At 49.8% G+C, this 21315-nt stretch overlaps 1 protein-coding gene across 6 annotated transcripts in view; it reads right to left on the minus strand.

Annotated features, from left to right (window-relative positions):
• Positions 1-19398, minus strand: part of SMARCA2 (SWI/SNF related BAF chromatin remodeling complex subunit ATPase 2) — a 128355-nt gene extending 108957 nt beyond the window's left edge. For 3 of the 6 annotated variants that reach the window (XM_081893722.1, XM_081893719.1, XM_081893721.1), the window contains exons 1-3: positions 17672-17827; positions 8476-8734; positions 2540-2669 (exon numbers count right to left, since the gene is read on the minus strand). In XM_081893722.1, coding sequence (XP_081749848.1) covers positions 2540-2669; positions 8476-8700 — 355 coding nt within the window. In that variant the 5' untranslated portion in view covers positions 8701-8734; positions 17672-17827. Of the gene's footprint in view, positions 1-2539; positions 2670-4654; positions 4829-8475; positions 8735-17671; positions 17828-19260 lie in introns of those variants that run through there. The other 3 variants (XM_081893720.1, XM_081893724.1, XM_081893723.1) reach the window with 3 other exon arrangements.
• Positions 19399-21315: the final 1917 nt, after the last annotated feature.

The raw sequence follows: 21315 nt of genomic DNA on the forward strand, positions 1-21315 counted from the left end.
TGCTCTGGTTCACCAGAAGTGGCTTAGTCATGCTGGCCACATGACCCGGAAGCTGTCTGCGGACAAACGCCGGCTCCCTCGGCCTATATAGTTCTGTTGCCTTCGCTCTGGTGACCTCAAGGTTAGATTGCTGCACTGCGTTATACGCTGGGCTGCCTCTGAAGACGGTTCGGAAACTTCAGCTGGTGCAGAATTCAGCAAGACGGTCTGAGCTTATTACACCGATCGTGGTCCAACTGCACCGGCTACCAATTAGTTTCCGGGCCCAATTCAAAGTGCTGGTTTTGACCTCTGAAGCCTTAAATGGCTCAGGACCACAATACCTCAAGACCGCCTCTTTCCAGATGAACCTACCCGGACCCTGAGATCATCATCTGATGCCTTTCTTTGTATGTCCCTCCTCAATTGGTCCAGAGGGTGGCAACACAAGAACAGGGCCTTCTCTGCAGTGGCTCCCCATCTGTGGAATGCTCTCCCCAGGGAAGTTCGCCTGGCGCCTTCATTATACACCTTTAGGCACCAGGCAACAACGTTCCTTTTTAACCAGGCCTTGGGCTGATTGACATCCAATGCCCTTTTAAAATGTGGCTCTTTTGGAGGGGGCTATAGGGTTGTTATTTTTATTAGGTATTTTGTGGTTTTATATCTTGATTTTATTCTGTGAACCGCCCTGAGACCCCTGAGTATATGGCAGTATATTATTATTATTATTATTATTATTATTATTATTATTATTATTATTATTATTTCCTTTCCAATGAACTCTGAATAAATGCAAGCAAACTCCAATGCTACAGACTCATCCAACCAAAAATCCCTACATCACGGTGGGGCTGGACTAGATGACCGCTGTGGTCCCTTTCCAGCTCTACAAGCTTCTGATTCTATGAGCTAAGCAAGAATTTAATCGACGTAACTGAGAGTTCCTTCCTAGGAAGCCATTGCCGGAGGGCTAGAAATGCTGGCAGCCAAAGCTTTGGTCTGGATAGGTCATCAGTCTGATATTATACAGAAAGCTGCCTTTTCCAGTCCAGATCACAGGCCCACCTACAGCTGAGTATTGTCTGCACTGGCTGGCAGCAGCTGGCCAGGATTTGAGACACAGTCTTTCCCAACCCTAGCCAGATATGCTGGGATTTGAACCTGCGACCTTCTGCAGGCAAGCCATGCTTTCTGTCTGCTTTCTCTGCATGCAAACATGGGGCTCTGCCTTTGTTCTCCAGCCCAGATATTTGCCCTTCTGGGATCTTATCCAAACCCAAAACAAAGGCGGAAGGTATTGGAGCCCCTGTCAGAGCTCACCATGGCAGGACAGGCATAGGGGGAAATTAGTTGACTATGTTTTGGTTGGAACAGCTGAGGCTGCAACTAAAAGAGGCATCGTGAATCCAGAAAAATCACAAGGAAAAGTGCTACCAGGCCCTCTTGTGGCAATTGGGACAGGCTCCAAAGGCAAAGATGGGACGCAGGTGGCGCTGTGGGTTAAACCAGAGCCTAGGACTTGCCGATCAGAAGGTCGGCAGTTCAAATCCCCGCAACCGAGTGAGCTCCCGTTGCTCGGATCCTGCTCCTGCCAACCTAGCAGTTCGAAAGCACGTCAAAGTGCAAATAGATAAATAGGTACCGCTCCGGCGGGAAGGTAAACGGCGTTTCCGTGCACTGCTCTGGTTCGCCAGAAGTGGCTTAGTCATGCTGGCCACATGACCCGGAAGCTGTACGCCAGCTCCCTTGGCCAATAAAGTGAGATGAGCGCCGCAACCCCAGAGTCGGTCACGATTGGACCTGATGGTCAGGGATCCCTTTACCCTTTACCAAAGGCAAAGAGGGAGAGACTTGGCCGGTTAGCAAGAAAGTTGGAGAGAAGTTTCTGCTACCAGAGGATGGCAGAGCCAGAGTTGGACTGGGTGACAAGGGCGATTTCATATTTAGAGATAGGGATATCCTTGGGAAAACAGATGGACAGGACGGTTCATCTCGCTGCATTAAGTTTCCATTCCACAAACAGTGCTCACATGGTTTTGTTCCACCGTGTGAATAATTTCTTGATTTTCTAATAAATACAGAGTCTCCAAAACACACCCAATGAAAGCAAAAAATACAGTGGTACCTCTGGTTGCGGACAGGATCCGTTCCGGAGCTCCGACCAGATCCTCAATCCGAGGTGCCTGTTCTGCGCACACACGCGGCGCGGTAGAGCACTTCTGCGCACGTGGCAAAAACCCAGAAATGTTCCGCTTCCATGTTCCGAAGTTTACGTAATTGGAGTTACGAACGTACCCTTAAACTTGTTTTCCTTGCAATTCTTTTTGAGCCTAAACTTTTAGGGAGGAGTGCCTCTCCAGGGGAAAGTTTATTCAGCTCTTTATTACAGCTTCAAAAGCCTTTTATAAATAAATAAAGGCAGAAAGACAAGCACCACCAAAATAACCAGCAAGAATCTGACAACCAGGGGCACAAGGCACCCTGTCCAAATTAGCGAGCAGCTTCACAGATCTTAAGAGCGACCTCAACTATATCGCCAGCCCCCTGGAAAACCCACCTTGGCTGTGCTGATCCCTTGGGCTCTGGGGCGGCCCCATGCCGGGGTGAGGGGGCCTCATGTTTGCGGTCTTCATGGCGCTGTTGTGCAGGTCTTCCACCATTCCTTTCTCATGCAAACCATCAATGGGCTGTAAACAGAAGAAAAACATGCATAGGTTTATGGACTGCTCCATCATTTCAGAAAAATGGGTCTCTATAGACATGTGCACACACAAAATAGCATTAAAATCAGGTCAACTGGGGTTGCCATATGTCTGGATTTTCCCAGACATACCGGGAACAGAGGTGGGCAGCAGAGTCCAGGTGGAAATTGGGGAAATCCGGACATATGGCAGCCCATGTCAGCAGTGCAGTTTTCACATAAAAATAGCTGAAAAGCAGCATTTTTAAGGAGCAGCCCATGTCAGCAGTGCAGTTTTCCCATAAAAATAGCTAAAAATAGGTTAAAAAGTGGCATTTTTAAAGCGATTTTGCCCCCAAAGCTCAACAACTTTATTGTTCATGTTTTTTCACTGTTTGAAATAGGTCAACATCTAAAACACAACGCTAAAAAGACCAAGAAAACTGAAGACTCAAGGAGCTCCGATAGCATCAAATGAACACGGTGAGAGTTGTACGCAATACAGCACCCATCTTTTCTGAAACTGTCCCTTTACGATTCAAGCGTGTTTGACTTTTCTCATTTCGAACCTAACTTAGAGCAGCTTCAAAAGCCATTCGCTGAACTCCAAGACTTCTTGAGAGCCCTGTCGTGGTGTGTTGGGCCAAAAGTGCTGCTGCGATAATCTCCTGCTCTTTGGCAGCAAACAAGCAAATGGCAGGGACCACAAAGACCACTCCCAACAGAATTAAAAGCACAATAAAACATCAAACATTAAAACCTCCCTAAACAGGGCTGCCTTCAGATGTCTTCTAAAAGTCAGGTAGTTGTTTATTTCCTTGACATCTGGTGGGAGGGCATTCCACAGGGTGGGTGCCACCACCAAGAAGGCCCTCTGCTCTCCATAACCCGGAAACAGACGCAAGGAGCTCAGAAGAAGAGGAGATGTGTTGTCTGGGGCGCTCTGAGCAGCAACTGCCGCCCCAGAACATCCCCAAGACCATTTGAATGTGAATATTCAATGGTAGGAACCAGCCCTTCCTATGGGGCAGCAGGAAGAAGCAGCAGAAAAACCTCACGGAGCCCTTGCAGCGCCCAACACTAGCAAAAAACTGAATTTGTGAAGCAAAAAAGAGACTCAGATTCAGCCAAGGGAGAAAGAGAGGGAGAGGGAGGAGGTATCTGAGCAATGAGAATGAAACTCATGGAAGGCAACTGGATTCATCCAGGGGAGAAAGAGATCGCCATGTGGGGACATGATGAGATCCACACGGGAGGGAGGGGAGCGGGGAAAACAGAGCAAAGTCCATGCAAAGGAAACCTGAAAATTACAAGCCTGGAGGTTTTTTTTTATTAAAAAAAAAGCAAAAACATCAGCGCAGGAGGAAATAGAAGATTTACTTCCCTTGCCAGCTGCAAATGCAGAGCACTGGGGAGCCGTTATTTAAAGGGAAAGGAGCAGTCAGCAGCTGCTTTCCGGAGAAAAAGGGGCAGCGCACAGACTCACGCATGTGTGCACACACACACTCCCCGTCCCCTTGCACACACACACACAAACACACACACAGCTGCCGCGCTCCCATCTCTTGCTCTCCCCCCAGCCAAGGCCATGTACAGGCCTCCAAGTGTTGAGAGCGATGGAGAGAAAGCGAGAGAAGCTGGGAGGAAAATCAGAAGTCTGCTACAAATGGAAAGAATAAATGATTCCAGATTTGGGGAGGTGGGAAGAGCTGTGAGACAACGCAACAGGTTTTTGCACGGCCAGAAGTTTCCCTTTATACCCAACACCATATTCGAACTAATCTGCTGGAGAGGAGGAACTCCAGTTCTTCCTTTCTCTCGAAGGCACAGCGCTCCCGATAAAACAACAACAGCCGCTGCTAACCCCAGTAGCACATAATTAAAACTACAGAGCTAGAAATTCTCAGTTTTGGGAAGAGCAGTTTGTTAGTGTTGAAAAAGGACCAGAGCTATCCTGAAAACGATGCCCTTGGCACAAGCAGCCTTTCTTACGATGGAGATGTTTGCCAAGGCGGATCAAGGTGTTTCGAAGTTATGGGACCGTGGGAAAGCAGTGGGAGACGCACCAAAAATGGCCTTTTTGCCGTGGGCAGAAGATGCTTCAGAACAGGTGGGCTGAGGTCCAAGAAGGGAGTTTCCTCCCTATGGCATTTATGGGTCCAGAATGTTCCATGGCAGTTGGCAGATCCGTTAAGAATGAGAAAGCAGGAAGCAGGTGAGGGAGGAAGAGGAAGGCCGGGCAAGATGCTCCCAGGGCACACCTTAAGGCAGATTTGTCGCCAGCCAACCAGGTGTCATCATTATTATATTAGTATTTGCATTATTTCAATCAATTTATATACCACCCTTTATCAAAAGCTCCCAGGGCGGTGTACAACATTAAAAACACAATACAGAACATCAACGATAAAAACATAGTCAAAAGCATACTGACAGAAAGCAAATCATTAATAATAATGGTCGTTTCCCTCCCACTTTTACAGGCCACAGATTAGTTAATGGATGAAAGGTAAAGGGGAATGTTTTGGCCTGGCGCCTGAAAGCATGTAATGATGGCGCCAGGCAAGCCTCTCTGGGGAGAGTGTTTCAAAACTGGGGGGCCACCACAGAAAAGGCCCCGCTCTCTTGTTGCCACCCTCCGCACCTCTCTGGGAGTGGGGGACATAGACAAATGGAGGGTCTGGGTCAGTTCACATGGGGAGAGGTGATCCTTGAGGTATTGAGGTCCTGAGCCATGTAGGGCTTTAAAGTTCTCAAAACCCCAACCTGAAGCTGTAAGTTAACTGATCTCTACGTGGCTTTTGGTGCAATGCGATCTTTCCCCTTCAGGAGGTGATACTGCAGCCCAATTATTCTTGGGGAACTTTTTGTTCCTGGGGCTGTGCCAAATTCACAAGAAACGGAGGGATACAAATCAGAGTAGGAACTTGAAAATATACAAGTCCCATTAAACACAGTTTGTATCACACGCACTCCAAATAACAACAACCCCTATACCAAAAGGAGGTTAGTTCAGAAACAAAACTTGCAACGAGCCACTTCTAAAGTATAAATCCTTTACTTTTGGATCGTGGTCATAAATAAAAACCACTAACCTCCCAGCATTCATGAGCCCGAAGGCAAATAAACTCTTGTCTGCATGAGAGTAAAGCTGCCCAGGAGCTCTGCACAGGCGCGTTTACACAGAAGTAAAAGTAAAGGTAAAGGGACCCCTCAACATTAGGTCCAGTTGTGGCCAACTCTGGGGTTGCGGCGCTCATCTCGCTTTATTGGCCAAGGGAGCCGGCGTACAGCTTCTGCGTCATGCGGCCAGCAGGACTAAGCCACTTCTGGTGAACCAGAGCAGCGCATGGAAATACCGTTTACCTCCTCGCCAGAGGTATTTATCTACTTGTACTCTGACATGCTTTTGAACTGCTAGGTTGGCAGGAGCAGGGACCGAGCAACGGGAGCTCACCCCGTCTCGGGGATTCGAACCGCCGACCTTCTGATCGGCAAGTCCTAGGCTCTGTGGTTTAATCCACAGCGCCACCCGCGTCCCTTACACAGAAGTAAGCCCCAACAATTTCAGGGGAACTTGCTTCCATGTAACTCACTCAGGATCGGGGTGTAAGGTGCTAGCTCAACATTGCCAGCTGAGCATTTCCATTTGGGAAAACGTTGAAAATATTCCTCCTATAAGCTTCCCTCTTTTATTGCATAGATGTGGCCTTACAAGAGTCGCACCAAGATCAAGTAGCCATTTACAAGCCTGAGTAAGGACACAGCGTGATTTCTAATGCCTGGATCCTGTATTTACTACCCAGATCCAGTGATTTCAATAAAAACACCATTCCCAATAGGTGGTGTTCAAGCTTCAGGACAGCATCCAAAATATACTGCTTTGGTTTCCAAACTGCCATCCTTCTTCAAAAGGAAACTGGCAGCGCCACCTTAGACATGGCTACTTAGAGGTAAGTCCCGTTGTCTTCAATGCTACTAAAAGCCCTGGTAAGTAAATGGATATAGGATAGCAAAAACCTAAGTCAAAACTGTTTGCCATAACTGCAGCATTCAGTTCATGCGCTACAGAAGCGCTGCTCAGTTGCAGGAGTCAAATGCATTTCCGTATCACAGGATCACCATCTGCCCTTTTGTTGTTCAGTTGTTTAGTCGTGTCCGACTCTTCGTGACCACATGGACCAGAGCACGCCAGGCACTCCTGTCTTCCACTGCCTCCCACAGTTTGGTCAGACTCATGTTTGTAGCTTTGAGAACACTGTCCAACCATCTCGTCCTCTGTCGTCCCCTTCTCCTTGTGCCCTCCATCTTTCCCAACATCAGGGTCTTGTCCAGGGAGTCTTCTCTTCTCATGAGGTGGCCAAAGTATTGGAGCCTCAGCTTCACGATCTGTCCTTCCAGTGAGCACTCAGGGCTGATTTCCTTCAGAATGGATAGGTTTGATCTTCTTGCAGTCCATGGGACTCTCAAGAGTCTCCTCCAGCACCAGAATTCAAAAGCATCAATTCTTCAGCGATCAGCCTTCTTTATGGTCCAGCTCTCACTTCCATACATCACTACTGGGAAAACCATGGCTTTAACTATACGGACCTTTGTTAGCAAGGTGATGTCTCTGCTTTTACTTAGATAATATAAAGCTTATGATTATTCTGGAACACAAAGGCACAGCCACTGCTTTTTAGCCTTGTCCAGTCTGCGGCTAAATGCAAAAGGAGCGCAGGGCTTTGGCACTTTTAATAAAGTTATCTAAAACATAAAACTCCAAGATACATTGTCAAAGGCTTTCTCTGCATCAATAAACATTAACATTGCTTTACAACTCTTTCTTGCTTCTAACTTTTCCAAAATATCCACAACATTTCTAATGTTGTCTTTCATATGTCTTCCAGGCAGAAACCCTGCCTGGTCTTTATGAATATACTCAGATAAAACCTTCTTTAGCCTGTTGGCCAGTGTATTTGCAAAAATTTTGTAATCCACACTGAGTAGAAAGATTGGTCTGTAGTTTTTAACATTGGATCTATCTTGACCCTATTTAGGAATCAGAGTAATATAAGCTTGCTTCCAGGTTTCAGGTGCTTTGGCCCCTCGCAAAATCGAGTTAGATACTTCTGCTAGAGGTTGGATGAGCCAGTCTTAGAACGTCTTATAATATTTTGCTGATAGACCATCAGGTCCTGGTCTCTTGGGGCTTTGGCACTTTTAATAGCTGTGCGAAAGAGGAGATTTCAGCCACCAATGTTTGCCATGCAAGCGACCCTACTGACGTCAGATGTGCACAACAACTGCCGCCCGTATTTTGTTAGCTAAAAACTGGAAAACCCAAGAATCACCAACGATAATGGCAGATGAAGATGATGGACTTTTCGGAGCTAGCCGACCTAACCGGAAAAGTCCGTGACCAGGAGGAGACTCAGGAAGAGTGGATTAAATTTAATGATTATCTAGCTAAATTTGTTAAGTCAAATTAACTGAAAACAGCTTGCAGATATTTAATTGGCTTAGGATTTTATTTATGTTAAGTGATGAATTAATATGTTTGCTCCATAAGGTGAAGATTTAAGGATGTTAACGTCTAAGTTAAATTTTATAAGAATTGGGATTTGGAAAACCGTTAAAAGGACATGCAATGAAATTCAACCAAGGGGAAGCGAGGAAGTCACTTAACAATGTTAATAAGTGTAGTTTTCAATAAGGCTATGATTTATGTTTGTTTGTCTTATGTGTTTGTTTATAATATTGTGAAAACTAATAAAAAAATTTGAAGGAAAAAAAAGACATGCACAACATGGGGAAAAACTGAAAATGCTTACTTTGTGCATGGGGTGCATTCCTTCTGGCGGGTAATCGTTCGGTCCCATAGCGGGCATGGGATGCGGAACGCTTGGAGGTCCAGGACTCGGCCCCATCATGCTGTGCACCGAACTGGGCGAGGGACCTGGTCCTGGGCTGGGACCCAGTATGGGTCCGGGAGAGAGCCCTGGCCCCGGGGAAGGTCCGGGATGAGGCATGGCGCCGGGATCTGTCGGAGTAGCCATCTGCTCTCTGCCTCGCTTTCAGTCCACGGTCCGGCTGCAGGGAGAGAAACACAACATGAAGGTCAGTTGTCCACAGCCAAGTAACGATGCAAAGCATAAATTAGAACAGAGCATATGGAAATAATTGCAGTTATTGCCTCACTTCCTAAAGGGCCGTGAAAATATAATAATAATAATAGGGTTTCCAGCCAGAAACTTTTAAACAAACCGGACTTGTTAAGATAAAAATCGCACGTTTTCTTTTAAATTGGGAGTTTTGCACAGAAGGACAGTTTAAGGATAGAGTATATAAATTGATATAAATGATAAAAGACAAATGTGCATTCCAGAGAAAGGAACCAGACGCTATCTGTGAAGGACAGCACAGATCCTTAACCCTGGCTTTGAAAACTCATTCCGACGGTGCAGAATAACTAATCTAAACTCTGAGGATGCTGAGCTTGAGCCAACCAAGTGCTACTCAGAGTAAACTAGCGGAAGTGAATGGGCCGCAGCAAATGTCCATTCATTTCAATGGGAACAAAAAGGCACAGGTTCTCGGACTTCTGGTCATCAACCGTTTATTAGGGCCATGGGAGTATCTCCGAGACAAGAGTTCTCTGCTACAAGAATGCTTTGCTGGCATTTGGAATACAGATACCGATGTTGACGAGGGTTAAGAATCTGATCTGTTTATATTGCTACCAATGAAGGAGACGTCTCCTAAATTCATCAAGCCAACACTTGCTCACAGAAGCACCAAAGCATGTCTCCTTCTTTTCTGCCCACATGGATTTCAGTGGGCCTACTGTAAGATACAACCCATTATATTAAAATGTATTATTATTATTATTATTATTATTATTATTATTATTATTATTTATTAGAATTGAATACCGCCCAATACACCACAGGTCTCAGGGCCTCTTGCAACGTAAAATCGCAATATAAAAGCTCAGAATACAGTACATAATAAAAAACAAGAACAACTCAAAAAACGCCCCTCCCCAACACTGCAATAAATGTCAAATAGTGATGACAGAGGACTGAGCAAATTTGGATGGCTGCAATGAAGCCACAGAGGAATAAATGGAAAATTCCTGCTACGGAATCCAGGACCCTGAGTCTAGAGAGATATCAAATCACGCAGGCCCACGTGTGAAGACCTTGGAGGGGTGGGGTGGGGGAGAGAACAGACAAAATAAGGACCTATGGAGGCCTGCGCTTTATGCCAATTCACACATCACAATGTTAGCAGGCACCCGTTGCACAACCAGACATGCCAAACACTGCAGTCGTATAGGCTGCATAACAAGAACAAGACTCAGAGCAGAGTTTCCTAGAAAGTGTGTATCTTTCTCCCCTCAACCAAGATGCCACCATGCTGAGTACAGCTGTACAGTGGTACCTCGTGTTGCGTAACCTCCAGGTTGCAGAATCTTTGGGTTACGGCTGCGGCAAACCCAGAAGTGTATACAGTGGTACCTCAGGTTAAGTACTTAATTCGTTCCGGAGGTCCGTTCTTACCCTGAAACCGTACTTAACCTGAAGCACCACTTTAGCTAATAGGGCCTCCTATCGTGCCGCCGGAACACGATTTCTGTTCTCACCCTGAAGCAAAGTTCTGAACCTGAAGCACTATTTCTGGGTTAGCGGAGTCTGTAACCTGAAGCGTATGTAACCTGAGGTACCACTGTACTTCCAAGTTTCGCCGCTCATGCATGTGCAGAAGCGCTCTATTGCGCCGCGTGCATACACAGAAGCGGCGCCTCTAGTTAAGGATTTTTGGGGGTGCACACGGCACCCCAAAATGAATTAAATCATAAGTAGAGGTACCACTGCATTCTTCCAAGCATGCTGCGTCTTGAGTGGCATGTGCAACTCAATGGAGACCCCTAACATTCCACTCCTCTCCAAGACAGCCACCTACAGCGGGCGGATAGGGGCATAGTCCTAAGAGAGTTGTAGGGTGATGTTGGGGAAGAGAAAGAGGAGTCTTACTAGGACTTCCCACTGCCAATCCTGCATCTTCCCACCTGGACCGTGCATCCACCACAAAGTTTGCTGCCAGTTAGACCGATCAATACCACCATCTCAGCTGCGACACGGCCGCACCAGTCACCTGGCTCAGCATCGACGCAGGTGAGCTCAAGAACCAACCTAGCTCCACCGGGTGTTGGCAAAGCCTCCCCTTGAAGGGCACCTTGCCAGACCAAGCTCTCCCTACCCAACTTCTGCCTATCTTGGCTTCTGCTGCCTCAGTTCACATTATCCGCCAGACCCATAGCTGTTGACTTACAGATTTGAAAATAAGGGACCAGCGGCCTCAATAATAAGGTACCAGAAGTCAAAATAAGGGATTTTCCAAGCGCAGGTATGTTCAACTTCTGAGCCCCTCCGAGCCAAAGGCAGAAAGCCCAGCCAGCAGCCAAACAAAGCCTCAAGCGGTGGCTGCCACATTGCAGCAACCCGGCAAAGGGGATGCAGCAAGGAAAACCACCGTCACCTCTCTGCTGAGCGCTGAGCAAAGGCGAGTCCCCAGACAACGTGGCTGATTTGATCGGCACAAGGCATGCAAGCTCCACCCCGAGTCGTTCTTAGACTCCTTATTGGGTGAGCAACGCAGCCAAGCAACACAGTTGAGGAGCCTCCCTGGCCGGCAGGGAGGGAGGGAGGGAGAGGAACTGCTTCCTTTAAAACCCAGGAAGTTTAAGGGACATCATCAATAAGGGACAGCAGCGGGACAGCGGGAGTTTCCCGCCAAATAAGAGACAGTTGACAGCTATGGTCAGACCCCTTTGGGGCCCCAAACCCCACAGATCCTCGAACAGAGGGGTGGGTCTCCCAAGACAGAAATTCAGCAACTGCGGAAAGCACCCTGGGGAGAAGAAAGGGCAACGCTGGGTTCTTGCGAGAAGCCACCTTGTTTGACACCGGAACCAAGAACCTACGGCGTTTGAAGCGCGTGAAAGGCTTTGCTTTTGCACTTTGGGTGCACCAATGGCTTCAAGTTCCAAGAGAGGATATTCCGACCCAATGTCAGGAAGAACTTTCTGACAGAACTGTCTCCCTCAAGAGGTGATGGGACTCTCCTTCCTCGGATATATTTAAGCAGAGGTCGGGTGGTCATCTGTCATGGCTGAGATTCCTGCATCGCAAGGGGCTGGACTAAATGACCAGAAAACAGAAGGACAACAGTTGGCGAGTGGCGCTGGCTATTGCAAGGTGTTCCACGGTGTGTGAAGCATCCCTTAATTGGAACAAGCACACCTAGTATGAAAAGGGTTCAAACAGGCGCCCGTCGTCTGCTGCTACACCATCCATTTCATCCTACCAGAAAACAACAACACAGGCGCCTTAGAAACACAGTCAAAGACGCCAGAGATGGAAGAAACAACCCTGACTAATAATAATAATAATAATAATTTAGTATTTTATACCCCGCCCATCTGGCTGGGTTTGCTAGAAACAAATGGCAAACCAAGTTGATGGACTACGCCGAAACGGCAAAAGTATCTGGGAATCTCAGGAATCAAGAAGACCAGAACTCTTAAAAAAGAATGGGGAAAGTTTGTGATTCACTTACGAGACCATTGCAAGCAAGTTAAAACATTGGCAGGATTTTAACCAGCACACTTGTAAAGTAACAGAAAGTACGGCTAATTTAGAAGGATAAAAATTTGGATAAAGGTATTTATGCAGTTGTAAATATTATCAATGGGACCCATGGAAGGGTTGTGGGGGGCAGTCCAGAGATTCAGAGTACTGTAATCTCGATATTTGGACTTGGAATTGTTGCTTCTAATTTGTTTATATTATTTAAAATCAAATTATTAAAAAAACAAACACAGCCTAAGACCTCGTTCTTCCAATTCCATCCTTTGATAGTCCAGCGCTAAATACTCAGCAATACTTCATTACTCCAGTGCGTTTTTTTATATTTGTGCAAACATTACATTCTTGTGTTTTAATCGCCTCGTCCTTCCTCTGATTAAGCCAGGCAGCAATTGGAACAAGAGTCACTGGGCTGGATTAAAGTCATCTACCTGGGGACCCCCACTGCTTGCAGGGCCAGACATTCAAATACCTCCAAAGCCAGACTGTGCAAAACAAACCATACCTGCAGAGTCCCCGGGGGCTCATCAGTCCCCCCCCCCACAAACCGCCATCACAAAAGGAAGTGTTTTAAACGCACAAAACTGCATCTAGTGGGTTTTTTCCAGGGAAAGGTGGCTTACAGGGGACTGCCATTCCAATGTAGTGGAGCTTCCTAGCACTGCCAGAAAATGCAGAAATGTTATCAGAAAGGCTAAATTTAAACAGAAACTGCTATCTAGCCAGTGCGAAAGAAGAAATAAATAGTTATCTTCACACCCCTGCAATGAGTGCAGCATGTTCTTTGAGATTTAGCCAGAGTTTTGCACCAGAAGCAACATCTCTGATGTATTAGAAACTTAATTTATGGTCGCTTTGACAATGGCACCATTTAGGACTGAGGCCCTTTCCACACGAAGTTTATTTCCTATGGCGCTTCTATCTCACCTTTCCTCCAAGGTAGAGTATATTGTTGTTCTCCCCACTATATCCTCACAACAACCTTGAGAGGTAGGCAAGGCTGAGAGGGAGGGGTTCCCATAGGAAGTCACGCAAAACGGATTAATCCACTCCAGACTTTTAAAAACAACCCCCAAAACAGCAATTTAACATAAATTTTACTATACAACGAGACCATTGATGCATAAAACAAAAGCAATAAATGATGTACTGCAGTCACACAATCAATCCATCAGTGGCTGAACTGGGTTCCACACAGTCACTAAAGCAAAAAAGCCGCAAAAACAAAAACGCAAAATAAATAGCAGAAACAGACAGACCTCAGCATAGCACTCAAAACGGAAGTGTGTCACTCAAAATGGAAGCGTAACACTCGGCTTCCAAAAAAAGTTCACAAACTGGAACACTTACTTCCAAGTTTGCAGTGTTTGGGTATCAAGTTGTTTGAGAACCAAGGGACCGCTGTATTATAGAAAGAGTATGTTAACCGCTAGACAAGACACCAGGAGGCATATTTAGTGGCTGCAAAAGCCCACAGTATGAATGCAATCTCAACACCCCCTTGCACAGTCCTGTTTATTTTCTGTTTGTTCCCATCATTCACAGACTATCGAGTTCCAACCAATAAATTCGCTAAGCAATAACAGCAAATATAAATGGGGGGGGGGGGGGAATATGAAGAGACCGATGTAGTTACAAGAACTCATTCGTCGGAATGCCACCCCTGCATATTTACAATAAGGACTTCTTCTTTTTAGTCGCACAAGAGTTGAGGGCATGGGTAGGCAAACTAAGGCCCGGGGGCTGGATCCAGCTCAATCGCCTTCTCAATCCAGCCCGCGGACGGTCTGAGAATCAGCATGTTTTTACGTGAGTAGAATGTCTGCTTTTATTTAAAATGCATCTCCTGGGTTATTTGTGGGGCATAGGAATTTGTTCATATTTTTTCCCCAAAATATAGTCCGGCCCCCCCACAAGGTCTGAGGGACAGTGGACCGGCCCCCTGCTGAAAAGGTTTGCTGACATCTGGTTGAGAGCATGGGACCAGCATCTCTTCCTTGACCAGTGCAGGTCGAAGCCGAACTGCGCAAGATAAGCGGCAAAAATATGTGTTAAATTCAGCACCTTTGCAGAGAGGAAGAATAGGTCACACAGCCACCGCTGTCCCTTCTTAGTCCAGGTTAACTTGCAATTTACATGAGAGTTATGTTCCAGGGATGGCACACTGACAAACAGAGCAGGGGGGGACCCCAATTTTTCCTCCAGAGCTTTAAAATCCCATGGGGCACGTTCCCCGAAGCAATCAGAACATCACCCACTGCACCAAAATAGGGAGCAAGGACAAAGCGCCTCCTTACTCTGGCTCTAGATCAAGGATGGTCACCAATCTTTGGACTATCTAGATTTGACACTGACATGAAGCCCTGTCGCTTCTGGGAGGCCAAGGCTTCACTGGAAAGGGATAGTTGGGCAAACCCACCAACCTGCCCCCCAGAGATAGTCAAGGGGCTGCAAGCGGACCCCTGTCAGTTGCAAAACATGCCTGGCAAACTTCCAACCGCGCCAGGCAGTCCATTCTAAGAAGCTGATTCAAACTGGCAAGGGCTCAGCTTCACAGAGCAGCTCAAAGCTGCAAAAACACTGGAACAGCCTTGAATTTCGTCACTCCTTCGCGCCAAACAAGCCTCTTCACAAGTTATCCTGCAAAACATGGATAAGTCCAAAGCAGACAAAAGCTGGACGTTATCTGTTTTCCTCCAAGGCTCGTCAGGGATTATTGTCTGCACATTATTAGAAAGCAGATTGACTAGATAACAGCCCCGGTAACTCCAACCGTTGTGTCGATGTAATTTACAGAAGGGAGCGGGGAATGATTACCGTTTGGGAGCAGAACTGGTATTTTGCAAACTCTAGGCCAGGGCCCCCTAGAGGAAGCAGAAGAACGACAAACCGCCAAGAATGACAAATAATCTCGGAACAGACTCATAAACAAGCCGGGACTCAGGTTTCAGAAAGCATGGGCCAGAACCCTCCCTGGAGATGGGAAGAGGGAGGGGGGCCTCAGCCCTCCACAGTCTCCTAGTACAGCTGGCATAGGAAGTATTTTGCCAAAGCAGGAGGGAGACACAGCCTGAGAGGCAGAACAAAGAGCCAACAGGTGGGCAAGAAGGAACAGCAACACGGAAGAGGAGCTTTGCATCGTGCAAAGGACCCAGGCAGCTCCACTCCACGAGGGACCGTCAAGCCAATTTAGAAGACAAGCGCCGTCTCCTAACATCCAATGGAGAAGGCATTAGCTGGGAACTTTAAGAGAATATGGTAGCCTGGCGGGAAGGAGGCATGAAAAAGTAGGAGCCCAAAGCATCAATCACTCTGTGCAAAGCTCTTAACAACATAGCTGTCAACGTTTCCCTTTTTAAAAAAGGGAAATTCCCTTATTCCGAATAGGATTCATCACAAGAAAAGGGAAAAGTTGCCAGCTATGTCTTAACAAGCCAGAGCAACGTGACAAAATACCAGAGGTTTTGGGGGTTGTTCTGGCACCATAAAGACTAACAAATGTCTTATAGCATTCGCTTCTGTGGACCGACCCTCAAAGGTCCGTCCCGTGGAAAATATGTCAGGTCTCCAAGATGCCACAGGACTTTCTGTTGGTGTGGCCGCAAGGGGTTCTATGCTGCTGTCCCACAGGGAAAAGTTACAAAATGCAAAAACTCACACTAGGAACCATAATCTAACAGTGGCAAACTTTATCCCCGCATTACGTTTGAGAACTGTGGTTAAAACGAGGGCTACATCATCTTCTTTCCTTGCAGGAATGTCAGATTAGCTTTCAGGTAATAATCACTTGAGAGAATCTCAGCTGAAGTTATCTCTGAGCAAATTGGGGGAGCAGGCAGCTTCAAACACAATTGTCTTCCCAAACAGCAGAGACCACGGGAACACACTGGAAATACTTCAAAGGATTTGTGTCCATCTTCCCATTTGCTGCCAGCTGAGAAGTCTTCATGCCCGGATCACGAAGGTTACAACAATAATAACCAGGAGTTTAAGGGTTTAAAAGAGAAATAAAATTTGCAGAGGAAACCTCCCTCTGCAGTTTGTGATCTTCACTTCAAAGCAAAGCAGAAGTCGGCACATGCAACAGGGTGGATATTAATTCCAGCTAAACTTTTGAAAAGTGTGTATTAAATAGAATTCCAGCACTAACAATATAACGTTTTTAGCTGGAGGACTTTTTTCCCTTGTCAGTCTGCAGCCTCAGGTGTTGGTCAAAGCCCTCCTCAGATGTGACACGGCAGAAATGAACAAAAGGAGAGATCCAAGGCTGCTTTGAACACTTTTCATAAAATCCCACCGTCCTTAAAGCAGAGACACAGCGCAGAAGAAATTCTTGCTTAATGAAGCATTGCCTTCACCTCTGTCAAACCCACATCTGTTACCCGATACGCTTAACTTTGAATGCGCTTCAAAATGCTCACAACCAACAAGGAATTTTGTTTTATGCATCTGATGAATTGCAGATGGACTTAAAAAATCTGCCTCTAATTTTGTCCTGCTGCAGCTATATCTTCCCCCCCCCCCTTCCCTGCAGTAACAAAGGGACTGGAGAGGAGGAGGAGGGAGGGAGGAGAGAGACAAGAATGAAACTAGCAGGGCAATTAGGTCCACAAAGAGAAAGTGTGCCTGCAATTTGCATAACAATGGGCCAACTCGCTCAGCAAAAGCTGCCCCACCTCCTAACACGCCGCTGCATAGCAGGGCAGCAAGGCCAGGCGGCCTTTGCATTCATTGCCCGGACCTCGAGGGAGCGGAGGAGGAGGCAAGGGCGCAGCAAGGCCGTCGGGTCACAGGCCACGTTCACGGCCAGGGCGCACAAAAAAATAAAAAAAACCCTCCAAGTTCGGCGGCGGCTCCACCATTTCTTGGTGCACATGAACCCGAATCGGGGCTCTGCAAAACTTTGCAACTCCGCAAGGCGCTGCAACGCAACCGGCGCGGTCCCTTGAAGCTGCAAGGCCGCCCCGTCGCCAGAAAGGAGTCCCTCGGCTCCTCTTGCCTCGTGCAAATGGCTGGGGAAACCCTCGCGGGCTCGGCGCGCGCGCGCCATGGCGACGGCCACGAATAAGAGACTCGGGGCCTCTCCCGGGAGCCCCGGCAAAGTTGCCCAACTCGGGATCCTCGCCTGCAGCGCGTGGGGCGCCCCGTCGCGGAGCCCCGACCTCCCCACCGACCACGCGCGCGCCACCTCGCTCCGGATCCGAGACTCTTCCGGGACTTTTGCAGGCTGCCGAGGCCTCCGCTTCCAGTTTGCAGGGCGCGGGCGCGCGCGCCGGAAAAGCCGAGCAAAGCAGCCCCGGAACGCGCACTCGGTCCCGGCCCCCGTCGGGGGGGAGGGGAGGCGGATCCCGGCTGCTGCTGCTGCTGGGCGCGTTACCTTTCCGAAGGGAGCCCCGAAGGCGAGCCCCGGACGCGCTTCTCCGGCGCAGGCAGGCCTAGTTCAGCGCCCCGCTCACCGGGCCAGACGGGAGGGCGCGTCCTCGTCGGCCGCGGGGACTTCCTGGTTCTCCGAGCAGACGGAGGGAAGGAAGGAAGGAAGGAGAGCAGAGGAGGAGGAGAGATGCCAAAGCCAGCCCAGCCTGCGCGCCGAGACCTCGCCTCTTCCTCTCTCGTAGCCAGCCAGCTCGGCGCACCGAGACGCGGCCTCCAGCTGGCCGCCTGCTCCGCCCGACGCCCCCGACGCCAGCGCCTCCCCGCACTTGAGAGCCCACCCAAAAAACTTTTCGCCCCTTCCTTCCCGGTCGAGAAACGGCCACCAACGGGGCGAGGGAGGAGCAGGCAGGCGCCCGTCGGGGGAGGGCGCACCAACGCGCCACTGCGTCCGGGCGCGCAAAGCCCTCTCCAAAGGGAGAACGGCTCGCCGATTTGCGCCCCCTCGCCGGAAATATTATGAATGCATGTACTGCGGGGGGGGGGTTAAAGATGAGAAGACAGCGCCTTCCTGCTCCGAGGGGGGGCGGGCGGGAGCCAGGCTATTTTGGGACGCGCACGGCAACACCTTCGCAGCAGCGGAAAGGAGCCCCGACGGGGCGCTGGGCAGCCTCCCAGATCTCCTTTTGAGTTTTGAGACGCCCAACTAGGAGGCAGCGAGGACAGCGGCCCCTGGAGACCCTGCTGCGCCTTGTGTGCGTAATGTTTGTGACCGTCGGGCGGGGAGATTATCGTGGCCTTCCTGCGCTCGGCAGCTGAATGCCGCCCTCCCCATCTTGGATCGCCCTGCCCCCGGCGGCAGCTCCACCCCGGGGAGGGACAGGGGAACCCCTGCAACCACCCCACCCCCCGACGTTGCCTTCCTTGGGGCAGGACGCTGCGCGAACTTGCAGCCCCCGCCCCCGGCACCTGCCTCGCTTTCCCGGGCAGATTCCTCCTGCAGATCCGGCGCGGGGATCCTCCTCTTCCTCGGCGCGCCGCTGCTTATTTATAGCCACCCAAACGCAGCTCTGTCCATCAGGCGCTGGAGGGCCGGGGCAGCCCGACCCGGCGGCCCCTCGCAGCCTATTTTGGTCGCTCTCCGCTTTGGAAAGCAAAGCAACCTGAGCAGCAGCAGCTGCTGTCTCTCTCCGGCTTCTCGGCCGCCGCCGCGCAGCCTTTTCCTCGCTCCCGCGACCTTCCCTTCTCCAGCTCCAGCTGACTCACAAAGTCAGCGGCGAGCCAAGGGCGCGATCCGGCAGGATCTTTCCTCCGGGGAGGGGGAGAATAGGAAAAGGAAGGGGGATCGCGACCCCCCAAAAAAACTTTCTTGGGGGTCTTTGGCTTCTTCAAGGGCGCCGGGAAGAAGTCGCCCACACTCTACAGAGGGGGGCCCCGGGGAGACTTGTTTACGTGGGGAGGGGGAAGGGACTTGCTGGGGGGGTCTCCGATTTGGGGGAAGCGGGAGCCCCGAGCGAAGTGGAGGATCCGGCGAGCCGCGGAGGGGGCGCAGCGCAGGGCAGAGGATGCGCCCGGGAGGCGTCGGGGAACGTTTACCTTGCTGGGGGAGAGCGCCGCGCCAGATCCCTCTGCCTGCCTGCCTCTCTCTCTGAGTCACCCGGAGTAGATCCAGCGCGAGCCACCGGATTATGCCGATGACTTCACGGCGCGCGGCCATCCCCGCCTCTTCCTCCGCGCCCGCGCCGCCCCCGGCTCCTCCCACGCGCCCCCCCCTTCCAAAGGGAGCCTCCGACTGGACGGCGCCGAGACGGAGCGCCCGCCCCGAGGGCGGAGAGGGGTCCTCGATTGGAGGCTCCCCGCTGCCACTCACGGCGCCCGCCCGCCCCCTCCAGCAGCAGGCGGAGTCGCTCCCGAGGCTGCTCGGGAAGGGGCGGGCGGAGCCAGGGACCCGCTCCGAGGGGGAGGCGGGCGGGTGCAAGGCGCGCGCGGATCAGCTGGGACGATGCGCGGTGTTTGCAAGGGCTCATTTCACACCCGCACGCACATAGATAGAGATGCACGCCCGCCTTCTCCCCCTGCATTTTTGCACCGCTGTGTTGGCAGAGTCTTCTCCTGGCGCAGAGATGGAGAGGAGCCTGGCTGCATTTGGCCGCGGGAGGGTCGGGGGAAGAAGGTGCTGGAACCTGGACGGGGCTTGCCGGAAGGAAAGGCGAGAGGAAGCGAGCTTAGGGCTGAAGGCTGCTTTTCCCAGGCCCCTTGTTTGCATGCTTGGCAGGAGATCGGGTGAATTGCAGAGCTGGGAGGGACCCCGGGATAATCCAGTCCAACCCCCTGCAATCTGCCCCCGACGGGGATCGAACCTGCAACCTTGGCTCCCGCCACCTGAGCTTTGCAGGTCCTGGTTCTGCCTGCTGCAATTTCAAGCGGGGGCTTCCCAATCTGTGGAAGGGGAGCTTCCCTCGGGGACGAGAGGGAGGAGGGCCCCATCCAGCTGCCCTTTCCACTTTGAAGTGCCCCTCGAGGAAGTCCGGCAGCGCGGCTGTTTACTAAGCATTTCCCGGGAGAAAACAGGCAGCAGAGAGACGGCCCCTCGCAGCTCTCTGAGCAATGCCATCTGTATGCTAACAAGGCTGCTACGGTGCTGGCTGGGAAGTTGGGACTAAATCTGGCGCTTAGGGCTAGCGAAAGTAAGTGGTGTCATTTGCCGTGTTTCTTTCCTCCTAGCTCTGCTTCCTAAAACTCACGAGATGCTTTGCAACTGACTGTGCTCATGAATCGGTTTTTTCCTGCTGGGGAGCTGAGATTCCCTTCCCTCTGAGCTATTTTAATGGATGCAAACCTCCCCTTTTGGACGTGAGAGTGGGGACCCCCATTTTTAATTAGAAGTCTGTAAAACTTAGCATCGTGTTCAGCGTTAAATTCTGCCCTGAGTTCAGTGTCAATAAGGTGTTTTCCACAAGCGTTTCGTCCACTCATAAAATTATATCCCTGTCAATCACTTCCAGAAGCCTAGGATTTAGAGAGAATCCTCTCTGGCTAGAATCTGTACACCAGGACCACTTTATCGGAGTGATCCTCCTATCACTGTGCAGGGTGATTTCACCCAGACAAGGGGACACACAGCATCATAAGATTTTTGGTTGAGGGTTTGTTTTGTTTTTTTGAAAGAAAATGCTGGGGGGGGGGGAGAGGGATTGCATGATTAAACATTTCCTGAGACATAGCCATGTCTGTTGTAGCAAAAGCTTGGTTTGATAAAATAAGGGACCACGCTTTAATGGGTGTTTGGCACTAGTAGTGCAAGGCGGTCTGAGTGTTCCCGACCTTTGCCACAGGGTGAAAATACTGCACTTGCTGCCAATCTCTGGAGACAACATTCAGGTATTGCAGAAAGCTTTTCATGCAAGATAAGAAATGGACCCTGGAGACGGACAGCTGTGCCTCATCCATGGGCCATCCAGCAAGGGGACAGCAGAGCATTCCCGGGAAATTTGGGTCCCCTAGGCAGAAAAGCCACATGACGGCTTTGCACCTGTCCCTCCTGACACTTGGTCATCCGAATCTTGTTGTGAAGGGGTCTTCCGTAAAGCATGCAAGAATATAAGCAAGCACACATATACCAAAACTGGAGTTTGGCTTCATGCTATAGTA

The sequence above is a fragment of the Podarcis melisellensis genome (genome assembly GCF_964234715.1).
Source record: "Podarcis melisellensis genome assembly, chromosome: 17".
Lineage (NCBI taxonomy): Eukaryota > Metazoa > Chordata > Lepidosauria > Squamata > Lacertidae > Podarcis > Podarcis melisellensis.